The sequence below is a fragment of the Pelmatolapia mariae genome, unplaced genomic scaffold (assembly GCF_036321145.2).
Source record: "Pelmatolapia mariae isolate MD_Pm_ZW unplaced genomic scaffold, Pm_UMD_F_2 NODE_ptg000655l+_length_36226_cov_1, whole genome shotgun sequence".
Lineage (NCBI taxonomy): Eukaryota > Metazoa > Chordata > Actinopteri > Cichliformes > Cichlidae > Pelmatolapia > Pelmatolapia mariae.
This window is the reverse complement of record NW_027052336.1, coordinates 1-25,106: the sequence shown is the minus strand read 5'-3', so window position 1 is coordinate 25,106 and position 25,106 is coordinate 1. Positions and strand designations below refer to the sequence as shown.

The following is a 25,106-nucleotide window of genomic DNA, read 5'->3' as shown; positions in this document are numbered from 1 at the left end:
AACCGAACGAAGATGAACAAAGACCTGCTGAAAGCTGGAGACCTCAGTCTGACCCTGAAACACCCCACAGAGAGAGACAGTGGAGAATACAGATGTGACGTTGGTGGGAGGATATGGAGAGACAAAACAGTGTTGTGTCAGTGATGTCAGAGTGGAGTCAGTGTGATGTTGTTGTTGTGTGTTTGAGACTTTTAGGCTACGTTCACACTGCAGGTCTTAATGCTCAATTCTGATTTTTTTGATCAAATCCGATTTTTTTTGTCTGCTTGTTCACACTACAAATAAAATGCGACAGCAAACGCGCTCTAGTGTGAACGCTGAAAGCGGCCCGCATGCGCAAAAGAAGACGTCACACACAACTCGCTCTGTTTAGACCCAGAGCAAACAGTATTGTTTGACTGATTGCCCTTAATATAAAGACTTCGGACTTTATGTTTCCCAATTTTTGCTTTAATTTTAACATAATAATGTAGATAACCTAATAATGATCCTTATCGCTGTTTTAGAGGAGCGGTGCTTCAAAGGATAGTTGCAGATTTCTGTCAGAATCTGCAGAAAATACAGTACAAATAAAATGTTCACGTTTCTCCAACGTTGTCTTCCCAACAGTTTCACCGGATGGCCAGGAATCGTTCGCGATGTCTTATCGGGCGTTTCTCTGGCGCTGATAATTGGCATCTGTCTTGTGTCAGTGACGTAAAAGACGGATTTAATGCGACATGACCGTTCACACAGCAGTCGCTTTCTAAAACATCACATATGTATCGGATTCAGCACCACATACGAAAGTGACCCAGATCGGATTTGAAAATATCGGATTTGTGCCGTTCACACTGTCATACCATGATCGGATATGGGTCGCATAGGGTCAAAAAAAATCGGATTTGATGCGCTTTCGCCTGCAGTGTGACCGTAGCCTTAGTGTCCATGAAGGTCTCTGCTGCGTAGATCCTCTGAACTGTGACAGAGGTCTCACTCTGGAGGAAACTCTCAGCACTTTCAGCACAATGAGAACAGATGAAGTTAGTTTGGACTTCCTGGTGCTGACTTTGACTGAGGTGACGAGTGGATGCTAACAGTTTCTGTTTCCTCGATGGAGCTCTGTCATCGTCTTCACATCTCTGCTGGACATAATCATGAGTCTTTCTTCACAGTGAACAGCAGCAGGTAACAAAGACAAAGGCAACAAAGACATGAGTGAAGAGGAATCCAACGTCATCCATTCCTAACAAGGACAGCGTGCTCTCTGTGTGCTCTCTATGAGCTCGAGAGCGGTACCATCACCCAGGCCCGAGGAAGAGAGGAGTTTCTCGGGCCGCTCTGCGTCGGAGAGGAAATGTTGCCGCAGAAGCAGATATATAAATAACACTGAATTGAACTGAAAACCTAAACAGCATTGGTGTTTGTAGTGTTACTGAAGTTGGGCTAGCTGGTATGTGGTGGCTAGCTAAACAGCTATGGTTAGCATAATATAAACAGTGAAGCTGGAGGATGAACGCAAACTTTTTGTCTACTCGATAAAAGTTAACGTGGGGGTTTCCAAAGGTTGGGGACAAATGCAATTGCATTGCAGGATGCTGTATTTGGACCAAGCTTCAGTCAGGAGAACAACTGAGATAATCCATCCACAATATAAGGTTAGTCATTAATATACTGCTGCATGGGCTGGGCTGTAGTTACATCGTAAGGGTTTTAAAAACTGAGCTTTAAAATGAACAGTGGTAATAAAAACCGAGAGAGATTTATTAAATAACGTGCTCAGAGTTGTGAAACTTCAGCTCCCACAATGCTTTGGAGGCTATCAAAAGAAAATGCATGCATGTCAATGATAAATACACACCATGAGGCATTAGTAAGGTATCAGGGCGTAATGAATTCTTCATTTAATTATGGAACATTACTCCTGCATTAACACACATCATAATGTAATTCATAAAAACAGATATAAGTGGTTTTTGTCGTCTTCTGGGTTAAGTCAGCCACTTATTGCTTACCTGTGCCTTACAAAGGAAACACAGGACAGCTTGATCTGAAGACTCAAACACAGTCATGTTCACAATAGAAGGAAACAAACTCAAAGTGATACAGAACTTTACAATATTATGAGATGAAAATAAAATCTGTTTGAGGTTTAAAGAATAATCAAATCTATAAATGACCAGAGTCTAAGCTGAGGAAAAAATGTCTTAACTGAAGTTACAGGCTGGACTCAAAGTCTTTCAGAAGGGAAAGTCCACGGTCTCTATGTCCAACAATCCCAGCAGGTAAGTCAGGCTAAAACTGGCTCCTGGGAGGAAAAGAGGAGGAAGAATACAAACACAGAAACAGCAGACTGACCATACAGAGGTGAGTAACCACCACTATAAACCACCTGTCCTCTGTATTTAAAGGAGCCAGCTGTGTTCCAGCAGGGTCCCCTCCAATGTGGTGTAAGGTGTGGTTAACACATGCGTAGGTTCTATACTGACACTGTGTTTTTATACGGTTGTCCAGGCTTGTCGCTCCTTCCTGTGCCTCTCACTCTTACCCCACTCTTCTTACTTCTAACGCTTTTCCTGTTATGTTTTTTTCCTCTTTCACCACATCCAAACGGTCACGGTCTAATTTCCTGATGAGTCACTTAAACACTGAGATTGAAAATACAGACAAAGTTATGTCTTCAAAATATGACACATGACTCCAGCAGTACCACACATGCTCGCTGCATGTTGTTTCTCCTCTGAGTTTAATTGTGAAAGTCATTTGCTATAAAAAAAAACATTTTATTTTGAAGGATCAACAGGAAATTATCAGGGTTTCTCTGTCTAACTTAAGAGCACCAAACCTTTAGTGCATCAGCAGCTGCGTGTTGTTGTTAACAGGACTTTAACCAGAGATGAAGATGTTGCTGCCACTCCTGCTCCTCGTACTCGGTAAGAGCGCTCTTTGAATGCAAACACAACGACACAGCTGTTTGTGCTTTTAGACAACATAAAGTCTGTAACATGAGTTTACTGGATGCAAACTGACTGTACTTGACTTTATTCCTTACAACCCCCTCTGGGACTTCATGCAGGGCGCTCACAGGGTTACAGCTGAGTTCATATCTGTTTAAGATGAATTATCTGTGTGTTCCAGACGTCTGTATCTTGCTGATAGAACCACAAACCTGCCAGAGTGTAGTGACGTTTGACAAGATTTAAAAAAAAAAATAGAAGATAAATAAAAGCCAATTCATTTGCCTTAATCAAGTGCCCAATGAAAATAGGTTGTGTTATGTATTATTTGCAGACACATGTGTGACATAGGTCAGTGTTAAACTTAAAAACTAGGTTTTTAACAGATTTTTCCAAAAGCAAAAATGTGTTCTATTCTTTTCTTAACTGTTGTATGTTAGCAGCCCAGTCTTCAGTACATCAATGATTTGGCAAGCAAAGATACTAAAACACTACAGATTATTTTCTTTGGGGAAGAAATTTGTTCAAATGTGTTTTATTTGAATTTATCATCTCAAATATGTTTCAGCAAGATCTCTGATCATGTTTGAAACCTCTCAGCTCTCATGCAGGAGTCCAGGTTTTCTACACACTGTGAGTCATCAGCTGGATGTTGAACATGATGAGTGTTAACTGCAGATCACTGCAACGCACACCAAAGAATTTAAAATCAGGTTTCTGCTTCTCACTGATGACATGAGTCTTTGTTTTATATTTTAATACTTTCATTTCATTTCTTTGGTTGTTTTAATGTTTTAAAGTTTTAAACCATGTTTAAACCATGTTTAAACCATGTTTAAACCATGTTTAATGTACCATGTTTTGGTACCTTCAAAATAAAAGTCCATCAATGAACTAGAAAAACAGATTACCTGTAACATTGTATAGATGAGACGTCATGAGCCGAGGTTTTAGACAAAAGCTGAATCTGTTTACATTCAAACAAATAAAGACCTGACTCTCTGAAAAAACTTCAAATATAAAGTTCTGTGATAATTTTAAGCAAGTATATTTACTTCCTCAATGACCAGTGCAGTGAGGAAGTATACATACACACCTCTCTAACTTTAATAGTATAATATATTTAAAAGGCCCCTAGTTATGGTGAAATACATTTTGTTACTGTTGACGGGAGGGCATCACATCTGGTCCCACTTCCTGTTGATATGGATCAGCCACATTAGGATCAACAGGAAGACAGTCTTTTGGAATTTTTGCAGGGTGGGCATTTCCTCTGTGTTTGTTTGTTTGTTTGTTTTTTATTTAAGGTTGTACACATGCATCATGAGTTAAGGTATTATCAGGGAAGTTAACTGAAATGAGTGAAAATTATCTTGTCCACTGAGTTTACGGCTTCTTTAGTTGGATGATTACAAATTCACTGATCTGATGTAAATAAAAGGAAACAGCAAAGACTCTAAATAACAGAAGCCAAACTAACAGCATGTGTTACAGATAGAAAGAGCACCTCTGTTATCACTGTCATCTCTGGATTTACAGGTTTGGAATTCGAGCTACAGTTCAGTGAACACCACTCATATTAAAATGTATTGCAGTTGTTTAATCTAGCCTCATGTTTTATAACACTGTTCAGTCTTTCATATATTATAGTCTTGTTTTCTTTTTTAGGAAATTTCTATTTAGTTCCTTTTTCCTTTTACATGCATTTTGCGGACCTTTTATTATCCGTGGATATTCCATATATTTATGTTTTCTACTATATTGATTTATTGGGCAGTTTGTGTGATATGGACCGATCCGATGTTACGTATTGGTATCAGTACTGACCTAAATTACTGGATCGGATATTGGAGAGAAATAAAAAATGTAATCCGATCCATTAACTATCACAAACGCAGCTCCCAAAACTTGCGACATGCCGTAATCCAGCTCATGACCTTAGTACATCGGGGCAGTATGCGTCAAGTGATAGAGCGGCTGTGGCGTGCAAGACCTCTCAGTGGTCTGGTTGAACATTTGGAGCCTCCCTACCAAACCGGCATTTCATCTTCGAGAAAGTTATCCCAGAGAAGTAAAGCAAGTGTGTAAGTTCATCTCTGAATGTTTGTAAAGCATTCCCGCGTTAAGCTTAACAACCGATATATGGAGCGACTGCCTCTTCTCTCCCCCTCCCTCTCCTGCTGCTACTTCAATCATGAAACTGATCAATGATCAGCTGATCGGCTTTTCTGTCATGACTCCCGTCTCTCTTGTTTGTTTATCACCCACTTTGCGCCAGAAAGAGGAAACCAGCAGCACGTTTAAGCTTGATAAGCTGTTGTTAGAATTTATTTAATATTACTTTCTACACCAGGATCTTTTTCTACGTAGCTGATGTTTGTTTTACACAAGCATTAAATTAAGTCGATTACGTTGATTAAGCATCATGAGGCGGAGGGTGAGGGGCTGTTCCCTATTTTTTTTTTTTTGCTGGGAGTTGGCAGCCCTATTAGTTAGGTTGCTTACTCTTTAAAATACCAGAATAGGGAGGATGGTGTAGGCTGTGGCATGTCCAGCGGCCACCCCCCCAACCAGACTGGCCACCCCAGGTGCCACCCCGAAGCTAAAACAATAAAATCCAATGAAATATCAAATGTACGATTATGTTTTCACACTGAAGCTCAGATATCCGAGTGTAAGTGAATGCAGCATCGGCTTCTGCGCTATGAGCATCATGTTAGCAAAGGTAGGAGAGCCAAGCACGAAAGACGGCACGGCAGAAAACAGTTTTTCAGCGAAAGATTAACAGTTTAACATTGCTGGACTGGCCATCGAGCATACCGGGCATTTGCCCGGTGGGCTGATGACCTATTTATTTATTTTTTTTGTAACGGCATGAACAATGAGAGGTGGTGGATTGGCCAGCATCTGGCCAATGTGTAAAAATAACTCAGTTGTTTGGTGGTGGCTATGGCGGAGCTTCCACAGCGGCCAGCAGGTGGATGAGGGAAGGGGAGGCAGGAGGAGGAGAGACCCGAGGCAGCCGCCAGTCCGAGTGTCAGGTGAACTGAACTTCAGGTAAGAAGTTATGACCTGCAGCCTATCTGGGTCAGATATAAACCAAGTTTAGGTGGAGTTTATTTTAGTTGTGCTGAGTTTTTACAGTCAGTTACAATAACTCCTACTGGTGCTAGCTAGCATGACGGAGTTTCTATACAGCTGGGTGGGTGCTATGATGTTACTGATAGTGAACTTTATTTTATTCATAAGGTTAGTTAGTAGAGTTGCCAACGGGTCCTTAAAAAATGGAATCGTCCCTCATTCAGAGAAAATATTACGCTGAGAAGAGACGCAGTTTGTCCCGTACTTAAGCTAGGATGAAAAAAAGACACAAAGCTGGAGTTATTCTGTCGTTATGCTGCACAGCTGTTTGTTCTTCTCACATTCTCTCTCCTCCCTCTCCTGTTCCTACTTCAATCATGAAACTGATCAATGATCAGCTGATCCGCTTTTCTCTTGTTTGTTCTTCGCCCACTTTGCGCCAGAAAGAGGAAACCACAGCAGCACATTTAAGCTTGATCAGCTGTTGTTAGAATTGATTTAATATTACCTTCTAGTATCAGCTGATGTTTGCTGGAGCCACAGCTGTAAAAGCTGCTGGTCATGATGTAGGTTTGGATATGTGGTGAGAGGGAAACATGAAGATGAAACCAGGAATTCAGAAATCCTTACTGAATCATCAGAGCTGAACAGGTGATGGAGAAACAGGTTTACCTTTTAGGTGACATCAATGAGTTGAAGTTATGAACTGTTTCTGAGAGACAAATAACACCAGGATCCTTTTCTAAGTAGCTGACAGCTGGTAACTGTGCAGGGGCGGATCTAGCAAAGTTTTGCCAGGGGGCCAGGTAGGGCATTAACAGGGAAAGGGGGGCACAAAGAAACACTTTTCTTACTTATTCTCATTTAAATTATCTAGCTTTTATTAAATAATTATCTGAATCTTGCGAACAAAGTTTTTATCTGACATAAAATTTATAAAAATCATACATATACCAAAACAAAACAAATTTCTTTTTCTTTATCTTTAAGACAGTGTACATCACTGTCACAACAGCGTTTGTTTTCATTCAAAGGCTTTATGGCTTTAATACCTGGTGGGCCGGTCTGTCGTCAAAATGCCCGATTTTTTTTTTGTCCCAGTCCAGCCCTGCAGGTTAATACTGGCAGTGTCACCATCCCAGCTGACTGTATTTCATCATCAGCCAGTGTTGTTCTTTATACATCAATAGTACCAAAGTTTATCATAAGGCAGCATAGAAAGTATTTACTTGCTTTCAGGTTTCATTCAAATGTTAGTCTTTTCATTTGTTTCCCCACTTTTTTTCCTGTTTCAAAATCAAACACCAGTTTGTTAGAAGATTATCTTCTTTTTTTAATAGGCAGATAAAGTTTTGCATTGGCATTGGCTAATTTGCCAATTGTATGTTAAAAATGTTTGTATTTTAATATTCAAAAATGTTTTTGCCCAAAACATATGTGCACTATATGTCAGTAAAAATACTATGCAAATATTGCTGTCCTTGAATGCTGAATAAACACTGACAAAGCACTGATTATATCTCTTGTACTTCATCAACACAGTATCTAAAACCTTTGCACCGTAGTGGTTAAAACCTCATTCTAATAAGAGTCAAAAGCTAATTCAGTTATTAGGTTTATAGGGTTATTGAATTATGGTTAACAGTTGGTAGAATTTTTTTTAACGTTATCTGCCAATTACATCTGCCACCCTTCTCCAAATCTGTGCCCCTACCTGGCCCCCCCAACAAAAATTTTCTAGACACACCACTGGGTGTAGGTTTAAGTTTATTAGATTAATCAGCATTGCTGAACTATGAAATATTTTGGGTGCAGTGTATTTTCTGCATAAAGGTATAACAGAATGGCTTTAGTGTTTTGTTTTTTAAAACTTCACAAGGAACTTATACAAAATGCAGCAAGATATTTAAAAAAAAGAGTTTTATTGATTATAAAATACACTATATTGGTTTCATATCGGTATCGGCAGATATCCAAATTTATGATATCGGTATCGGACATAAAAAAGTGGTATCATGCCATCTGTAATAATAATGTAAATATTCTAAGGAATTCATCATACGCACTGACATCTTGTTTCTGATGTATTTCACCCAGTTCTGTTTTATTTAATAGTTTTAAAAGAATTTATCATTTCTTCTTACTCGTCTGTAATCTTTATTTCTGTCCAAATTATTAATCTTGTAATTCCCATCATAGACTGTAAAAACTGGAAGATGGTCACTGATGTCATTAATGAGAAGTCCACTTACTGTCTTATTATCAATGTCATTAATAAAAATGTGTCTGTGAGAGCTGCGTGATGTGATGTGGTTCTGCTAATTTAAGGGAACAGGTTCACACAGTATGGTGCTTTAGTACCTGGAGATCATTACTTAGGTGTTGACTGTTATACATCATCAAGCACTGTCGTCACCACATTAAGTTTCAAATATTTGTCCACATACTGTCAGGGTTCCTGGGTAGTTGAACCAGTGTTTCCACTTTGCTCATATTCGGTTTATTTTTTAACATTTCCTGTTTTTCTGTGCCAGTCTTCTGCCTCTGTGTATTATGTTCGAATTTGCTTCCTGTGTGTCATTAGTCAGATTATGTTCAGCTGTGTACTCACCGTTCTCTCATCATCTTTACCATCACCCTGTGTATTTAAATCCTTACTTTCCTCCAGTTCATTGTCTTGTCATCGTCTATTCCGTATGTGGGTTTCAGTTCAGTTCAGCCAGTCTTTCAGTCTGTCAGCCACATCTCCCATGTTACTTTCCGTTCATTGTAATAAACACAGTCTATATCCTTCACCAACCCATGAGTCTGGCGTTTGGGTCCTTTCTTCTCCATTTCCACATAGTGATCGTCTGACAGATTGACAAGACCCGTGCCAGGAAGACATACAATGGACCCAGCAGACTCGGACTTTTTTGAGCGTCAGGAAGCAGCGCTCTTCCTTTGGGTGGAGAAGCTCAGGTGGAAACAGTGGCGTATGAGCTTGTCTTCGAGGGGACTCGTCTGGCTCTGGGCGGGCCTCATAGACGCTGCGGTCCTCCATCTTCTGCCTCACCTGCAGCCACGCAGCCGCCTACCAGAACTGATTAATTTTGGACTATCTTTGTACCTCCATCCTTGGCCCCCTCTACCCATGCTGGTCCGGTTTGTTTTTCTCTAGGCCGTCAGGTGCAGGACTTCGAAGGGAGGGGGGGTGTATTGTCAGGTTCCTAGGACATTGATCCAGTGTTTTCAGTTTGTTCATATTCGGTTTATTTTTTAACCTGTTCACATTTCCTGTTTTTCTGTGCCAGTCTTCTGCCTCTGTGTATTATGGTCTACTTTGCTTCCTGCGTGTCATTAGTCAGATTATGTTCAGCTGTGTACTCACCAGTATCTCATCATCTTTACCATTAGCCTGTGTATTTATGTCTTCTGAGTGGCCAGTGAAGTATTTGTGAGGGCAGGAAGTGTGATAGGTTTGTAGCATAAACCTATTCGCTGGAACTTTCAAGACAATTCTACTACACAGCAAAAGCAAGGCAAGGCAAAGTTCTTTGTGTCACTCATGCATGAGGGAGAGAACCATGACAAACGCTGTTCCTTCACTTGACCTCAGTTGCTCTCGTCTGCTCCCTCGTAACACTGCTCTTTTATTGAGGTTACATGAATTTGCATAGGTTCATTAACATAAGACTTACACAGATATACATGTGACCAAAGAATACCTTGTGTGTGTGTGTGTGTGTCCCTGTGAAGACTCCTCAAAGCTGGTACCAGGAGTCTAGCGGTCCATCTAAACAAAAGGCTCTTATACTTAACCAGATACAGAGTAGGTGTCCTCCTATATACCATAAATCAGTAAGAGAAGATATAACCTCTCTCATGACCTTAAGGTGTGTGTGTATGCCAGAGTGCTCTGGAAGACACACAGTCTTTACAGACTGCTAAGGATCAAACCTCTATCAATCTACAACCAATTATAAAACTCTAAGCATATATGAGTAAATATTTCTAAGCATAAATGACAGTCCAATAATATAAAGCTGACAAAGTGTTTTGTTGTTGTGAAGGTGTGCTGAGAGTAAAGGTGCTGCTAAGAAAGTTATCTCCATCTTGCTCTTTCTAACAGTGCAGAGAGATTCCAAACCATATCATAACAGGAAGGTGTCTGGGCTCAAAACTGCTTGTATCTCTATTCATTTTTCAACCAAATGTAGATATAAATAAGAGATGACTGTCCACCTTTCACCACAGTGTTGTTCAGACATCCATCAGTTTTCTTTAAAATCTTTGATGTACTTTCAGTTAGTGTTTGTTGGATAGGAAGAATCCATGTTTGAAGTGTTTTTGGTGTGTGTGCTTGTCTCCTTCCAGTTTCCCAGCATGTCCTGGCTCCAGTGGTGGAGGTGTATGAGAAGGAAAAATCTGTCCTGTTGCCTTTCAAGTACTCAGGTTTTATACCTGAGGACAATCCCACAGTGCTGTGGACTCGCGATGATCTCAACCCGAAATCTGTCCACCTACGACGAGAAGAAACAGATGATCTGAAAGGGCAACATCAGCGTTACAGAGGGCGCACATCAATGAGGCCTGATGCTCTGGACACTTTAGACTTCAGCCTCACTCTGAGAAAACCCAGACTGACTGATAGTGGCAACTACACCTGCTCCATTGGAAATGAAAGGGAGGAACTGAAACTGACAGACATACAGCTGCATGTCAAAGGTAAGAAACCCAACACTAGTGATGTGCGATACCACTGATTTCCTTTCCGATCCGATACCAAGTAATATTCAGGGTGGTATCAATGATACTGATCTGATACCGATACTTTGTACAAAAACTTATTTTATTTATTGTATCTCAAATTATAGCGTCATAATGATTACAGGACATCAGATTACTTGATCTTATCACTTAATAATGCAGAGTTCATCATATAGAAATAAAAAAACTGAAGTTGTGCTATTTGAACACCTTGCCTGCCTGCAGCACTAAAGGACTCTGTGAGAGACGTCTGTCTCGCCCTAGCATCACCTGTCCCTCTCAGCTGTCCCTCTCCTCCTCTTCAGTTCGTCTCAACATACGCTCGTCATATTCTGTGATATGATTTACTCTGAGGTGTTTGACAAGGTTAGTGATGTTGCCACAACCATACATGCCAACCCTCCCGATTTTTCCGGGAGAATACCGAATTTCAGTGCCCCTCCCGAAAATCTCCCGGAGCCACCATTCTCCCGATTTTCCACCCGGACAACAACACTGAAAAACCATATCGCAGAATTCATAGAGCAGAGCAGAGCAGAGTTTCCAACAATGGCAGCAGCTACTTAGTTTTAATATTACTCTTATTTCTCTTTCTGGGTCGCAAAAAACCTTTTAACATATTTTCAGGTGAGAATGTAGCTGTGTAAACTTCAAATATCTGAGCCGACCAACACATCGTCTTCAAACCCCCGCGGTCTTTCACTACTCGGGTTAAACATGATATATAAGTCACTTTGATGACTTAAAAATGTTATTGTTTGGCTTTTTCAGTGTTTTATTTGTTCGTGAGTAAATCGGTTTGGCTGAGATTAAAGTTATTAGATTAGATTAAATTAAATGTAACTTTATTAATCCCTCGGGAGGGTTCCTCCTGGGTTTTCACACAGCTGAATAAACGTCAAACAGAAAATGATTAAACAGAAGAGTTTACGTCAGTGCCCGGTTATATTTTAGATAACAAGGAGCAGACGGCAGTTTCACTCCACCGAGGGAGCTCGTGCCGTACTACCCAGCTTTCTTTAGACCACGAAGGCCGGGTCCTCAGGTGGAAGCAGCCTCTGAATTTGGACACACCCGCTGTTTCCGGGCCGGCCAATAATAACGGTGACATTTAACGTATTTTATACGATAAATAAACCCTGTAAAATGTATTTATCACCCCCCCCCAACAGCCCTTTTGAATGTCTCCCTAGTATGGCCACAACACCTCACTCTTGGAGCACTTTCTTGCCACATGTATTGCAAACCACGTCTCAGCTGTTTGTGGGGGTAAAATACGTCCGCAACATTACGGTCAGCCATTGTTGTGAGTGCGCACGCCAGCGGCTGCGAGACATTTATACAGCCGTATTTCGCACATGACTATGAAAGGCGGAAGAGGAAGTAGTTCCTTTGAATGTAGACAATCCGAATGTAATAGTTTCTTTCCACTGTGTTCCTGTTAACGATAAACTACAAATTTACCCTAAATTACTAAAATATCGATATTTTAATGTGAGAATCGATTCTAGAACATAAATGATTGGTATCGGAGGAATCGATATTTCAGGATCGATCCGCACATCACTACCCAACACCTGTGATTACGAAGGTAGTAGCATTTTCTAGATGTAACTACTCTGGAAAAATCAATACATGAACAGCAAAGAAGAAGAAAATAGAATCTTATTGTTACAATTTTTGGTGTATCTACTAAATCTGGATGATTTGATCCAGAAGTTCTTACATACGCAGGAAAACCAGCAGCTCACAGGCCCAATAGGGATAGACAATATCACAACATTTTCTGTTACTTATGTGTAATTACTAACAGTAGTACTGTGAAGACCTGGCACAGTTTTGGCTCACATCTATCCAGATTTTTTTCATGGAGAATAGAGATTTTAATGACTTGATTATTGATATTCATTTTTACTGGCAGCAGAGTCAGAGGTCAGTAACACAGATGCTCAGATATCAGATCAGGTCGATTCTATGATTAAAATCAGTCTGACTGCTGCTTCTTTAGTTACAGAACATCCAGAAAATACTCTCAGTGGTTCATTTGTTTCACACTTAGCCTTATTCCAAAATGGGTTAAATCCATTTTTCACCTCAAAATTCCACCTGCACAATACCCGAAAAATGAAAAAGAGAAAAAAAGTTGCTTAAAATTCTTCCAGATGTATTAAAAAAAACAAACAAACAAAAAAACAAAATGTAGAATTAAAGAAATGAGTTTACTGCTGAACTGTATATAACCATCATCCTTATCATTACATTAATTATCATTTCATCAAAGCATTTATTGAAGCTGTTGGCATTATGTTATAATTTGTATTACAGGGGTTATCATAATCAAATATTAACATGTTTATGACAGGTGCAGTTATAACCACTTTAAATCGTTGAGGTAAATCTATCATCTTAAAAGCTTATAGTTACAGGTGACACAAGGGGGACAAGTCCATGGGGACCTCAAAGGCCTGAGATCATCACCATATTTGGATGGATGCCAGAAAGGGGAACTTCTGTGTCTGCAGTTAATTCTTAAAATACATGAATGTTCTGTACATGCAAATTATGTGCTTGTAAACGCAAGAGGGGGCGTCATAATACCCTGATGTTATAAAAGCAATCTAGAGTGTATTTTGGGTAGAGATGTACAGCTGATGTTTTGCAGTTTACACCTCTCCACGCTGCGTGCATTCATTAAAATCAATTGTTTGACCGACCTCTTCTGGACCATCATTGTTTTACTCTCGTCCTCAATTTCGAACCCGTAACATTTGGTGCATTGGCCGAGGGTTGAGGGGGAGAAAGTTGGAGATTGAGACCGAGAGGGTCTGAGGTGCTCAAACAGGCAGACACGAGTCAGTGGTCGAAGTGAGTGGACATAAGCCGGCTTATCTAAAGGTAAGGCACTACCTGTTGAATTATTTCCAAACTGTGCCAGATTGACGATTACAAAATTGAAAGTCTACTCACTGACATTACTGGTAAAGGTCTGTTTTGATTTTGGTGAAAATCTCATGAGAATTGAAGTTGAAGTAATGATAATGTAAGGTTAAGTGACAGTACTGATTAAAGGAAAAGCAGTTGGACTGCTACGAGGATTTAAATGCAGTTGGACTGCTAAGGAAAGAGAATTTAAAGTAGTTGGACTACTGAATTTAGGATTATAGGTAATTTGGAAACTGTGTATGGTAATACAGTCATAATTGAATATAAAGCTGGGCTTGGACATCAATAAAGTCGGTTTGGTGGTTTCATAGGATGTCTTTAAAAACATAATTAAATTTATGTAGAACGGAACTGTGGGAAGTTCTAGGAAGTGCATTGCTCAGAGGTAACGCTTGCCAACGGTTCGGACGCGCGCCGTTGTCCTCGATGAGGGATAGTCAGTTGGTCACTGTGGAGCTTGGGGCACTCCAGAATAACTAGTGGTTGGACCACTTTACCGTTTGGAACGGTTTGTGCACTTTTTTGGGTAGCAAAGGTTGGACCTTGGGCGTTGGACGCTTTTAAATTGACTTAGGAACTTTAGCAATTAGACCAGACACAGGTTGGACCTGATACTGGGTTATTGACAATAAAAAACTTGGAGTTTATCCCTTGGAGGGTTAATTTAAATTTTGTCTAAATTCTGTAGGTTGTGCAATCTAAGGCCTTGTAAATATTTGATGTATGAGACGTCTCTGTATTATAATTTGACTGTTTGTATATAGATTGTGTCTGCCACGGGGGCTGCAGAAGGCTGGTTATTTTGAGATTGTGTGTCTGTGTCTATGTAAATGAGATGCCTGTGACTTATTTAGAGTGACATTTCCTGTTTACTAATGAGTGGCTAATGACTGACTGCAGAGCCTGGGTTAAGGACGACTTATATTGGTGTTTTAAGGGAAGAATTGCTTTTATTTCTACTTTGTTGGCATTACGGTTGTTAGATACGAGGACTACTTTATGATACATGTAGAATTGGAGTATGGGTTTTGCTTTACACGTCCTTGAACGACGTAATACTTGTTGAAAGTAATAGGACTTGTGTTTTATTGACTCTTTGTACTGACACCGTGTTTTTTGACTAACATTTTATAACAGTTTGTGTAAATACACATGTTGGATTCAGGGTATTGTGTAGTTGAATATACATGGACAGGAGATGTTTATGATGTAACCTGTCGATGTCACGCTGTGGTTTCAGATACTCATTACGGCTTTTTAGTAACTTCAGTAATAAGGCGATCAGAAGAAGCATTATTAGATTTTGCATGTAGTAGTATTGTTATATTTCGGGCCCTGGAATTATACTGTAGGCAGGATAGAAATCTAAATCCCACTGACGCCGAACGGGACTTTCCGGACTTCTGTGCAAGTGCATTCAGGGATTTTGAAATTCAGTTCCAGTGGACGGGATAAATTGCTGTCTCATTTTGCATGTGTGTGATTGGCTTTCAAATGTAGTTTTGTAATGTAACCTGTACACTCCATGGAGGAAACAGACCATGGAGTTTTGGAAGAAGATAGCAGAGATATGACTGGCTTTACGTTTAGTCTTGTGTTGACTCCAATAACGGATGCTCAGACAGGGCTGGTTGAAACAGAGGTGCGTGTTTGCTGTGAAATAGGGGCCACTGACCATGACTCAAAACACAAAGGCTGTGAGATTAAAAATTACTGTGAGTAACGGTTTGACTTTTGACTAGGGAAATAATATGCTTACTTTTGGGTCTATGAAGATATTTGACTTTGAGTGATGTTATGAGAGGTTGAGTTTATTTTTCTGTTTAAAAACACATAAGTATATGCACTTAGTACACCCACTCAAGAAATTATTGTGTGACTGATGCTACAAAACTGACATAAAGAATGGTGATGTGTGTGGAGAAGTGTTAGTTGTCCTGATTTGTGAAAGAGCGCTATTAAAATGTGTGTGAGTGAAATGAAGGCATATTGTTTTTAGATAAAGATTTAGTAGAATTACTGATTATTTGTAGACTGTGAAATTAAAAGGAAGTCTCTGCAGAAGCTGTAGAAACAGGAAATACTGTGCTGCTGTGTGTGTGAGAGGACGGTGTGTGAGTGATTGATGATGTGAGGGGAGCACCCAGAGAAATAGACAGACCTTAAATTCTAAGAAGATTAAGCGAATGCATGTTTTAAGAAAAGTAATAAAGTAATAAAATTATATTAATTACAGGTTTTAGAAAAGAGACAGACCGAGAGAAATAAATACATGAACTAACAATTACATTAATGAAGTGAGAACGCACGTACACAAACTGTTACATGTGAAATTATTGCTGGAAAGTTTAATACACACATGAAATAAAGAAAGCAGTTTACACTCCTTTAATTTCCAGAACCAGTGTGTCCCCCAGACCTGATAACACCCTTGCCCAGTTGGCCCCCGTATCAGGCGAGCATGGAAGGCTGGACAGCCCATGACGGGTAAGATCCCACCTCGAAACCCTGGGACAACCTAAGGCAAGGCGCAGTCACGATTGCTTGAACCTAAGTCCCGGAGTGACCTTGGAGTCACTGGAGGAGACGGGACTTCAACGGGTAAAGCCGCTGGGCACAGGCGGAGGGGAAATGCCACTAACAATGACCAGTGATGAGCCAGAGAGAGAAAACACACCCTGTCAAAAGGAGTCTGAAACACTGCAAAAGAAATATTTACAAGATCACAAAGATCACGAATAAACATTTATAAAAATCACACATACAAACAGAAAATGCACTAACCCTACAGAGATAAGCTCATGAAGAGTAATGCATAGATAGTGATTAAAACCTGGCTAAGAACACAAACATATGTAATTAAACAAGCTTGCTAATTTCATGAGTGTTAAAATAGTGTGAATGTTGAAGAAAATACACTTAAAACACACTTGGATAAAATAGAGTTGTGGAATAACTCAAACGAAGCTGTATGACAAGGGAGTGAGTTATGGAAAAAACAAAAACAAAAGAGAAGTGATTAAAGTAGTTTAAGAAGGGTGACTTAGGAGCGCTGTTGCACTGATTGATAAAAAACAAGTGATTAGTATAGAAAGAAAATGAAAATAATTGAATAATGTGATAAGGTTTAAACATGTATTTATCTTGTGACTGAGTATGAAAATTAGTTGGAGAACTAATGTGAGTGATGACAGAGGAGCTTGCTGTGTGTGTGTGATTGAGGCCTTGAGGAAAGGAAGCAAAGTAGACAGTTCAGAGGTGTAAATTTGATTAAGAGGTTTATAAATTAGTGTTGACACATTGTTATAACGTGTTTATATCTTAGGCTGAATGTGAGTATGGTAAAATGCTTGAAGGGGGATATTGTTGTGTACTAAACGGTGCAGCTTTTGGCGAGGTTTTCAGTGAGTTGAACGGGTGAAAGTTTAGATTGTTGAAGATTTTTGAGGTTGTTGTTTTTATTTTAATAGAGGGAGTTTTAATAAACATGGACATGTTTAAGGGGTTTTGTAACAGTGCACTTATAAAGAAAAAACCTGTCAGGTGATTTTGTTTTGTACTTTGATGAGCTAATACTCAGCTCTCTTTTTTTCTCATTTTTGTTCTAAGCAGGCCTGCAAAAGACAACAATGAATAACGGCGCCGACAATAGTCTCAGGAAAACAAAAAGTAAGGTGACCTTTTCCGAATTACAATGGGTCAGATTGTGGGTCCCTGTCTAAGAGGATTGCAGCGAGCCAATCCAGTCCAAAAGTATAAAGAACTATTTTCTTAAGAAACGAGTAAAAAGAAAATAAATGATTATATAAATAAACTGAGTTTGCTGAAGGTGGTAAATCTGATTATTTGTGCGGAAGTCAACCAACACCCGATGTTAATGCGTGTGAGTGAATGTGTGGGAATGGACAGGTGAATGGACGACCAGGCAGATCATAGGTTGGACCGACTGGACACTGACAAAAGACTGGACTAAGGTTGGACACATGACTGATAATTGTTATGTTTTAAGTTTTGTTTTATAACACAGGTTGGATGATAAGTGGAGAAACTGAGTATAAAAGGTGATGTTCTGGTTAACACACAGGCTTTTGTTTATAGGACGTTTCAAGGATGCAGGCTGTGGATGGAGCCAAGAAGGGATTTTGACATGATGATTAATTTGATTTCATTCCTTAAACACAGGTTTGAAGGCCCGGAGCAACTATACCTAATATGATATGATTAACTTTTCTTTTAATTCCCTAACCTGAGTGAAGGATTTTGAGTTTGTAACACATGAGATGTGTCACAAAAAGGGGGGTCTTAATATATGCGATTAGCTACATGAAATGTGCTCTTTTAGGGTTACTAAGCAAATGTCTACGTGACCTTTACCTAACAACCTTTGTGATGATAAACTTGTTTACCGACTTGCTCTCTTGTAGAACATACAGACTTAGAAAAGGGGAACTTCAGCTCTGAGTTCTGAGAATAACTTTGGTATCTTGGTAAGTTGACAGGAAACACGTCGAGACAGCCATATAGGGCAAAGGTGTTAGAGCTTGTAATTAAATGTGGGACTTGAAAAGAGGAAGCAAATTTGGTACAGGACGTGCTTGAGATGATCAGACGAGAGAAGGAGAAGGTCAGGAATAGTTTAAACTAAGATTGAGAAATAAATGGGGTAAAAGTGGGTGTAGCTTCAGGGCAGCTCGCAGCCCGGCGTAAACGCAAGGTGCTGTCACACAGCTTAAGTTATTTGGTTGAGTTATTTTATGACAAAATAATAAGGAAACATTGAAAACATACAACCCGTTGAGGAGACAGATAGGGTTGGCCAATCGAAAGGTTTTGTTTGTTTAGCATGATATCTTTTGTTATATTTTAGAGTTTAACATGGAAAATGCCTCTCTGGAGCTTTTCTCCTGATGCTACCCCAACAAAAGACGCTTATCCATAGAGACTATGTCAGCTCCCAAACAGACAACAACAAACCAAGACTAGCAAAAAACAATCTGAATATAAATAATAACAAATAAAGAATAATACAGAATCCAAATATGAACGAAAGAATAAAATAGTGAAATGTGGATTATTAAATATTAAGTCTCTCTGTTAAAAGAAGTGTCTGTTAGCTGACGCCGAGCGGTCGCAGCAGATGGCTGCTCGTACCTGAGCATGGTTCTGTCGGAGGTTTCTTCCTGTTAAAAGGGCGTTTTTCCTTCACACTGTTGCCAAGGTGCTTGCTCAGTAGGGGGTCACAAGATTGTTGGGTTTTTCTCTGTATCTATGAAATATTTTTAATGTGTATCTGCTCATTATGTTGTTTTATATACTTTAATAATGAAGGCTTGTAGAGGCCAGTTTTTACTCACATACAAGTGCTCAGCCAGACTGAAAAACAGGAAGTTTTAGTGCACAAGGCATATTAATAAATATAGACACAAAAAGAGGGAACTCCCCATATAAACAACATTCAAAAATGTGTGAAGTATAAAGTACCGAAATAACACTATATAAGTCACAGCTGATGATTCTAATGTTAGAGAGCTCTTGCAACTGGCGTCTGAGCTGTGCAGAGGTCGCTCGTAAGACAGGTACTTATGTAGGTTAACATAAGGTTGAGTCCAACAGAAGCAAGGCACCCTAAATGCGCACAGCATGCAGCAGGGGTGGCCAAAATAATATAGGAAACAGCACATGTAGGGAGAGAATACTCACTAAAAGTTCTGACTAACATAGTGTGGTGGCTTATGTGAACTTGCAGGCGTTCACTATGACATCATTAGCACAACAGAGACTGAGTAAAGTTTTAGATGCTGGAAATGTGACACTTACACATGAAGGAATAAATATGGCAGATTTAATGGGATCAGGAGGACCTCATGATTGTACCAAGAAAGCAGAACTTGAAGGGAAAGTCAGGGAAGATTTAAAAGCAGGACCTGTTGGGATTGGGGATTTAGAGATTCTTTTTATTGCTATCATATAATCTGCCTTATGATGACTGCATTAATAACATGTTGTACAGTATTATTTTAATAGTACTGAATATGTTTGTGATAACAGTGATGTCTCTATTTACAGGTTGAGTTGATTTCATACACAATGCATAACTGTGCTTGTTTAGAGTTGATGTTCCGTCCAAAAGGGTTTTAAGCTTCACTGGTGAGAGTGTCCAGGTGATACATGTTGAGGGAAGATGAGAACATAGCAGGTTAATTGCATGCACGCTTACAAACACACATGATTTAAATATAGGCCAGGCCGAAGGCCTGGACTTTATGTAGCTTTTAAATTTACAGCTCCTAACTTGCAGGAATGGCGTGGAGTGTAATGAATGAATGCAAAACATGCTTACAGACACAAACATGATATGGATTTATTTTACAGGGTAAAGGTGGACCACATGTTGCTTTGTTTCTGCTTAGCCACTACTGAGGTAAAAGGTGTTGAAGATAAATATGCAATAAGTGAACAGGAAATGTGTGAGGGTGAGCCGGGTGAAACAAAATGTTGTAGATAATGGAAACTTGTCTAAACTGGCATTAACAGTAACTTTTGCATGTTATGTATATGCTTGAAGCCAAAAGAGGCGTAAATCCTGATAGAAGATTTTGAAGTGTGCTTTCTAGAGGACATTTAGGCTGACAGGGGGATGGTGTGTATTTTACTCGGGTTGTGTTTAAGAAAACTAAAAGCGTTGCTCACACACATAAAGAGTATTGAGATTAAGTAAAGTTAATATAATGGATAGAGCCCAGAACATGATATTGTGAACCAATTTTGAATAATGACAGGAACCTTAGGTGGACACAGTAGGTTAGTGAGGTGTAGTAGAGAGAGGCTGTTTGTTTTTTATCCCTTACAGGAGAAGATTTCCACCAGAGAGGGACCCAGAAAAGGAGCAGGGACACTTAAGCATGAAGTGTTTTCAAGTGGGAGCTGGTGTTTTATTACTGGACCACCTGGAGGACATGAGGTGGTTGTCTGATTTGCTGAGTCAGGGGACGGCTAGAGAGGGTCAGAGCGAAGGCAGTGGACCTGGGAATGGTGGTTTAGGGGCCCATGATGCCATTAGTGGATGTAGAGGTGACAGAGTGGGTCGAGGAGTGACCCAGGAAATGGTGTGGTGATGTCTCTGGGAGAGACATCAAGAGAGGGAATTGTAGAATTAAAGAAATTAGTTTACTGCTGAACTGTATATAACCATCATCTTTATCGTTGCATTAATTATCATTCATCAAAGCATTTATTGAAGCTGTTGGCATTATGTTATAATTTGTATTACAGGGGTTATCATAATCAAATATTAACATGTTTATTACAGGTGCAGTTATAACCACTTTAAATCGTTGAGGTAAATCTATCATCTTAAAAGCTTATAGTTACAGGTGACACAAGGAGGACAAGTCCATGGAGACCTCAAAGGCCTGAGAGCATCACCATATTTGGATGGATGCCAGAAAGGGGAACTTCTGTGTCTGCAGTTAATTCTTAAAATACATGAATGCTCTGTACATGCAAATTATGTGCTTGTAAACGCAAGAGGGGGCGTCATAATACCCTGATGTTATAAAAGCAATCTAGAGTGTATTTTGGGTAGAGATGTACAACTGATGTTTTGCAGTTTACACCTCTCCACGCTGCGTGCATTCATTAAAATCAATTGTTTGACCGACCTCTTCTGGACCATCATTGTTTTACTCTCGTCCTCAATTTCGAACCCGTAACAAAAACAAAAAAACAAAAAACAGGCAAAAATCCACAGATGTACAGAAGCATTTACAGCCTTTGCCGGGACACTAAAAAATTAGCTCAGTTGAATCTTGTTCCCTCTGATAATCAGTCAGATGTTTCTTGATTGGAGTCCACCTGTGGTAGATGCAGTTGATTGGACATGAGTTGGACAGGCACACACCTGTCTCTATAAGGTCCCATAGTTGACAGTACCTGTCAGAACACAAATCGAGCCTTGAAGTCCAAGGAATTGTCTGCAGACCTCTGAGACAGTATGCATTGTATCAAGGCACAGATCTGGGGAACAGTCCCGATGAGCACAGTGGCCTCCGTCATCTGTAAATGGAAGAACACCTACCAGGACTCTTTCTAGAGTTGGCTGTCCAGCCCATCTTAGTGATTGGCTAGAAGGGCCTTAGTCAGGGAGATTACCAAAAACCTTATGGTCACTGTAAGAGAGCTCCAGTGTTGCTCAGTGGAGAGAGGGGAACCTTCCAGAAGGAGAGCTATATCTGCAGCACTCAACCAAACAGGGCTGTATGGTAGAGCAGCCAGACTGAAGCTACACATGACAGGCTACCTAGAGTTTACCCAAAAGCCCCTGAAGGACTCTCAGATCATGAGAAAGAAAATTCTCTGGTCTAATGAAACCAATATTGAACTCTTTGGTCTGAATCCCAAGTGTCATGTCTGAAGAAAACCAGGCAACACTGGTCACTTGGTCATTACTCTCCCTACAGTGAAACATGGTGGTGGCAGCATCATGCCGTGGGATATTTTTCAGTGGAAAGAACTAGAAGATTTCCTAAATGCACCAATGTATAGACACCTTCTTGATAATAATCTCTTCCAGAGTGCTCTGGACCTTGGACTGGGTGAAGGTTCATCTTCCAACAGGAAGACATAGAGACAAGGAGTGCTTTGGGACCACTTTGTGGTATTTGTTTTTGAGTAGACCAGCCAAAGCCCAGACAAGAACCCAATCAAACATCTCTGGAGAGATTTGAAAATGGCTGTGCACAAGGGCTGGGTATTGTCACTGATTCGATTTGGATTCAATCTTGCCTCAGACATTCAGAAATATTTTAATTCTGATCATTTATCAATCAGTACTGACACTTGTGAGACTTCATCAGAGGAGTAAACATCACAGCAGATGCCTTTGTTTCAAAGTAGCTGGCCTGGCTTTTTATAGCAGATAACTGCCTCAAAAATGTTCAGCAATCATGAATCAACATATGAACATTACCTGATGCTGCTGAAGTGAAGCAGAGCAAAGTTACAGAGTTTTTATTAGAGACACAGCTAAGAGTTTTGCAATTTGGCATCGTTTGTAAATTTCTTTGGTATTGAACAGCAGAATTTAGACTTTTTTGTTGGAGGTCATTTTTGAAAAAAGAAAAAAAAGCAGCGGCCAACAGCACTGTACACAATGGTAGACTGGTCCATAATAAGCAAGCGAATAATGCAGAAAACAGAGATTTCAGTTTGGAAACTGGTCTCTAAGAACAGAGCTGTGCAGGAAGTGTGATTTTATAGTGGTGGAAGCAAAAGCTAAGGGAGGAGGGAATTAATGATGATGTTTATCAAATGCGAAGCGTAGTTTAGATATTCTTTTGCTGCTGGTTCAGTGAATTTTGGTTGGAGAGTGACAAAACCTGTAACATCAGAATCTGTGAGATGTCGGCTTTCAGTCCTGATGGTGTGTCCGTGTACGTGCCGTCGGTAGGTGCCAAGCTTGCAGCATCATACTGAGAAAGACTCAAGGCTGTACTTGCTGCCAAAGTTGCTTCAACAAAGCAGTGAGCAAAGTTTGTGAATACATGTTATTCTTATTTTTTATTTTTAATACATTTGCAGTTTTTTAAAGCAATACCCTGTCATTGTGGGGTTGTGTGTAGAATTCTGAAGTGAAAGCTAATCTAATCAGTGTTGGAATAAGAAAATGTGGAACACGTGAAATGCTGGGAATAAATTCCAGATCTAATTTTAATTTTTTTGGTTTACTGTCTTCTCAGACCAAGAACTTAAGGTGACTGTCATTGAAGGCTCACACTCTGTCATCCTGCCCTGCAAAACAAAACCTGACCTGCCCGAGGACACCAGAGTGGAGTGGACTCACTCTGATGGAAAATTAATGGTGGTGTATTCAAACAATAGTGTTCACCTGATAGAATTGGACAATGTTTCTTGCGGCTGTGGAATGATGAATGAAGACTTACTGGAAACTGGAGACCTCAGTCTGATCCTGGAAAACCCCACATATGACGACACAGGAGGATACATCTGTACCATCTACAGGGAAAAAGACATCCTGAGACAGAAAGTAGTGCTGCTGGTTGAAGGTCAGAGATGCAGAAACGGGTTAGAGGTCAGTGTTGTGGATTCAGTTCAGAGCTCATATTTTTATGTTTCTTCACAGAACCATGTCCATCCTGGGACAGAGTTATTCTGGTTCTCTTGGGCCTCCTGGTTTTCCTGGTTCTCCTGGTTCTTCTTGTGGTTTCTGGAGGTCTCATATATTATTTCTGTAAGCATTTTAATTCAGGTGAGTGTCTCCTACTACACTACCCACAATGTTGAAGGTTAGCAGGTGTCCTCTGGTGGCTCCTTGACTGTGGCTCACACAAAGTTGAGAGTTACAAACAGCTGATACAGAGAGCTGAAGAGAAACTTCAAGGTTTGTTCCAGAAGTCAGAAAACCTCCTTCAGACTCAGTCATTGATCAGTGAAACAGCTCCACATCATGACTTTACTAAACAGTAGACCTTTCTCAATTCTCAAGTACGGACTCGAGATTTGTACAGTTGGAAGAGCAGTGTACTTGATGATGTCACAGGTCCGGAGTTTTTACTGCCGTCCCCTCTTAATTTACCTGTGATTAATATGTTATGAAGCTTAACTTTGATGTTAGCCAAACCGATTTTCTCAGGAACAAATTAAACACTGAAATAAACCAAACGTTAACATTTAGAAGTTATGTAAAAGACTTTTATATCAGTTCCTGTTAGGAGTGCAGCAGCATTTTGAACCAGCTGCAGATGTGAGAGCAACGACTGACTCACCCCCACCCTCAGTGAGTTACAGTAGTCCAGACAGTGAGAAATAAAAGCATCGATCACTGTTTGAAGGTACTGCCTAAAAAGAAAAGATTTCACTCTTGCCAGTCGCCTTAAATGATAAAAACTGGACTTTACCACTGCTCTAATTTGGCTGTCCAATTTAAAATCACTGTCCAACTTAAAACCAAGGTCAGGTTTAAAATAAACTTCCAGGGGTCCCAAATCTACAGAGGACGACTCACAGGGATCACTGGGTCCAAACACTAACACCTCTGTTTTCTTTTCATTAAAATTTAAAAAGTTTAAAGCGAAACAAGCTTTAATGTCATCTACTGTGGCTTGCAAAAGTATTCGGCCCCCTTGAACTTTTTCACATTTTGTCACATTACAGCCACAAACATGAATCAGTTTTATTGGATTTCCACGTGAAAGACCAATACAAAGTGGTGTACACGTGAGAAGTGGAACGAAAATCATACATGATTCCAAACATTTTTTTACAAATAAATAACTGAAAAGTGGGGTGTGCGTAATTATTCAGCCCCCGTTGGTCTGAGTGCTATTCCTTAGCTATTCCGAGTTGGCCGAATAGCTAAGGTTCGGGAAAGGCTCGCCA

The 25,106-nt window shown here is 40.0% G+C and overlaps 1 protein-coding gene across 3 annotated transcripts; it reads left to right on the top strand.

Moving 5' to 3' along the window:
• The first annotated feature begins 1,820 nt into the window (after positions 1–1,820).
• On the top strand, positions 1,821–25,100 carry LOC134623442 (V-set domain-containing T-cell activation inhibitor 1-like). 3 transcript variants are annotated; one of them, XR_010093328.1, is made up of 5 exons: positions 1,821–2,912; positions 10,374–10,724; positions 21,077–23,239; positions 23,447–23,773; positions 23,851–25,100. XR_010093328.1 is itself a non-coding variant. In XM_063468586.1 (4 exons), exons 1-4 carry the CDS (start codon positions 2,876–2,878, stop codon positions 24,009–24,011), a joined length of 876 nt encoding a protein of 291 aa, XP_063324656.1. In that variant the 5' UTR covers positions 1,889–2,875; the 3' UTR covers positions 24,012–25,100. The 3 variants fall into 3 exon arrangements, 1 of the variants encoding a protein (XP_063324656.1); XR_010093327.1 differs by having other exon boundaries at positions 1,824–2,912; positions 21,077–23,230; XM_063468586.1 differs by lacking the exon at positions 21,077–23,239 and having other exon boundaries at positions 1,889–2,912.
• The last annotated feature ends 6 nt before the right edge of the window (positions 25,101–25,106 follow it).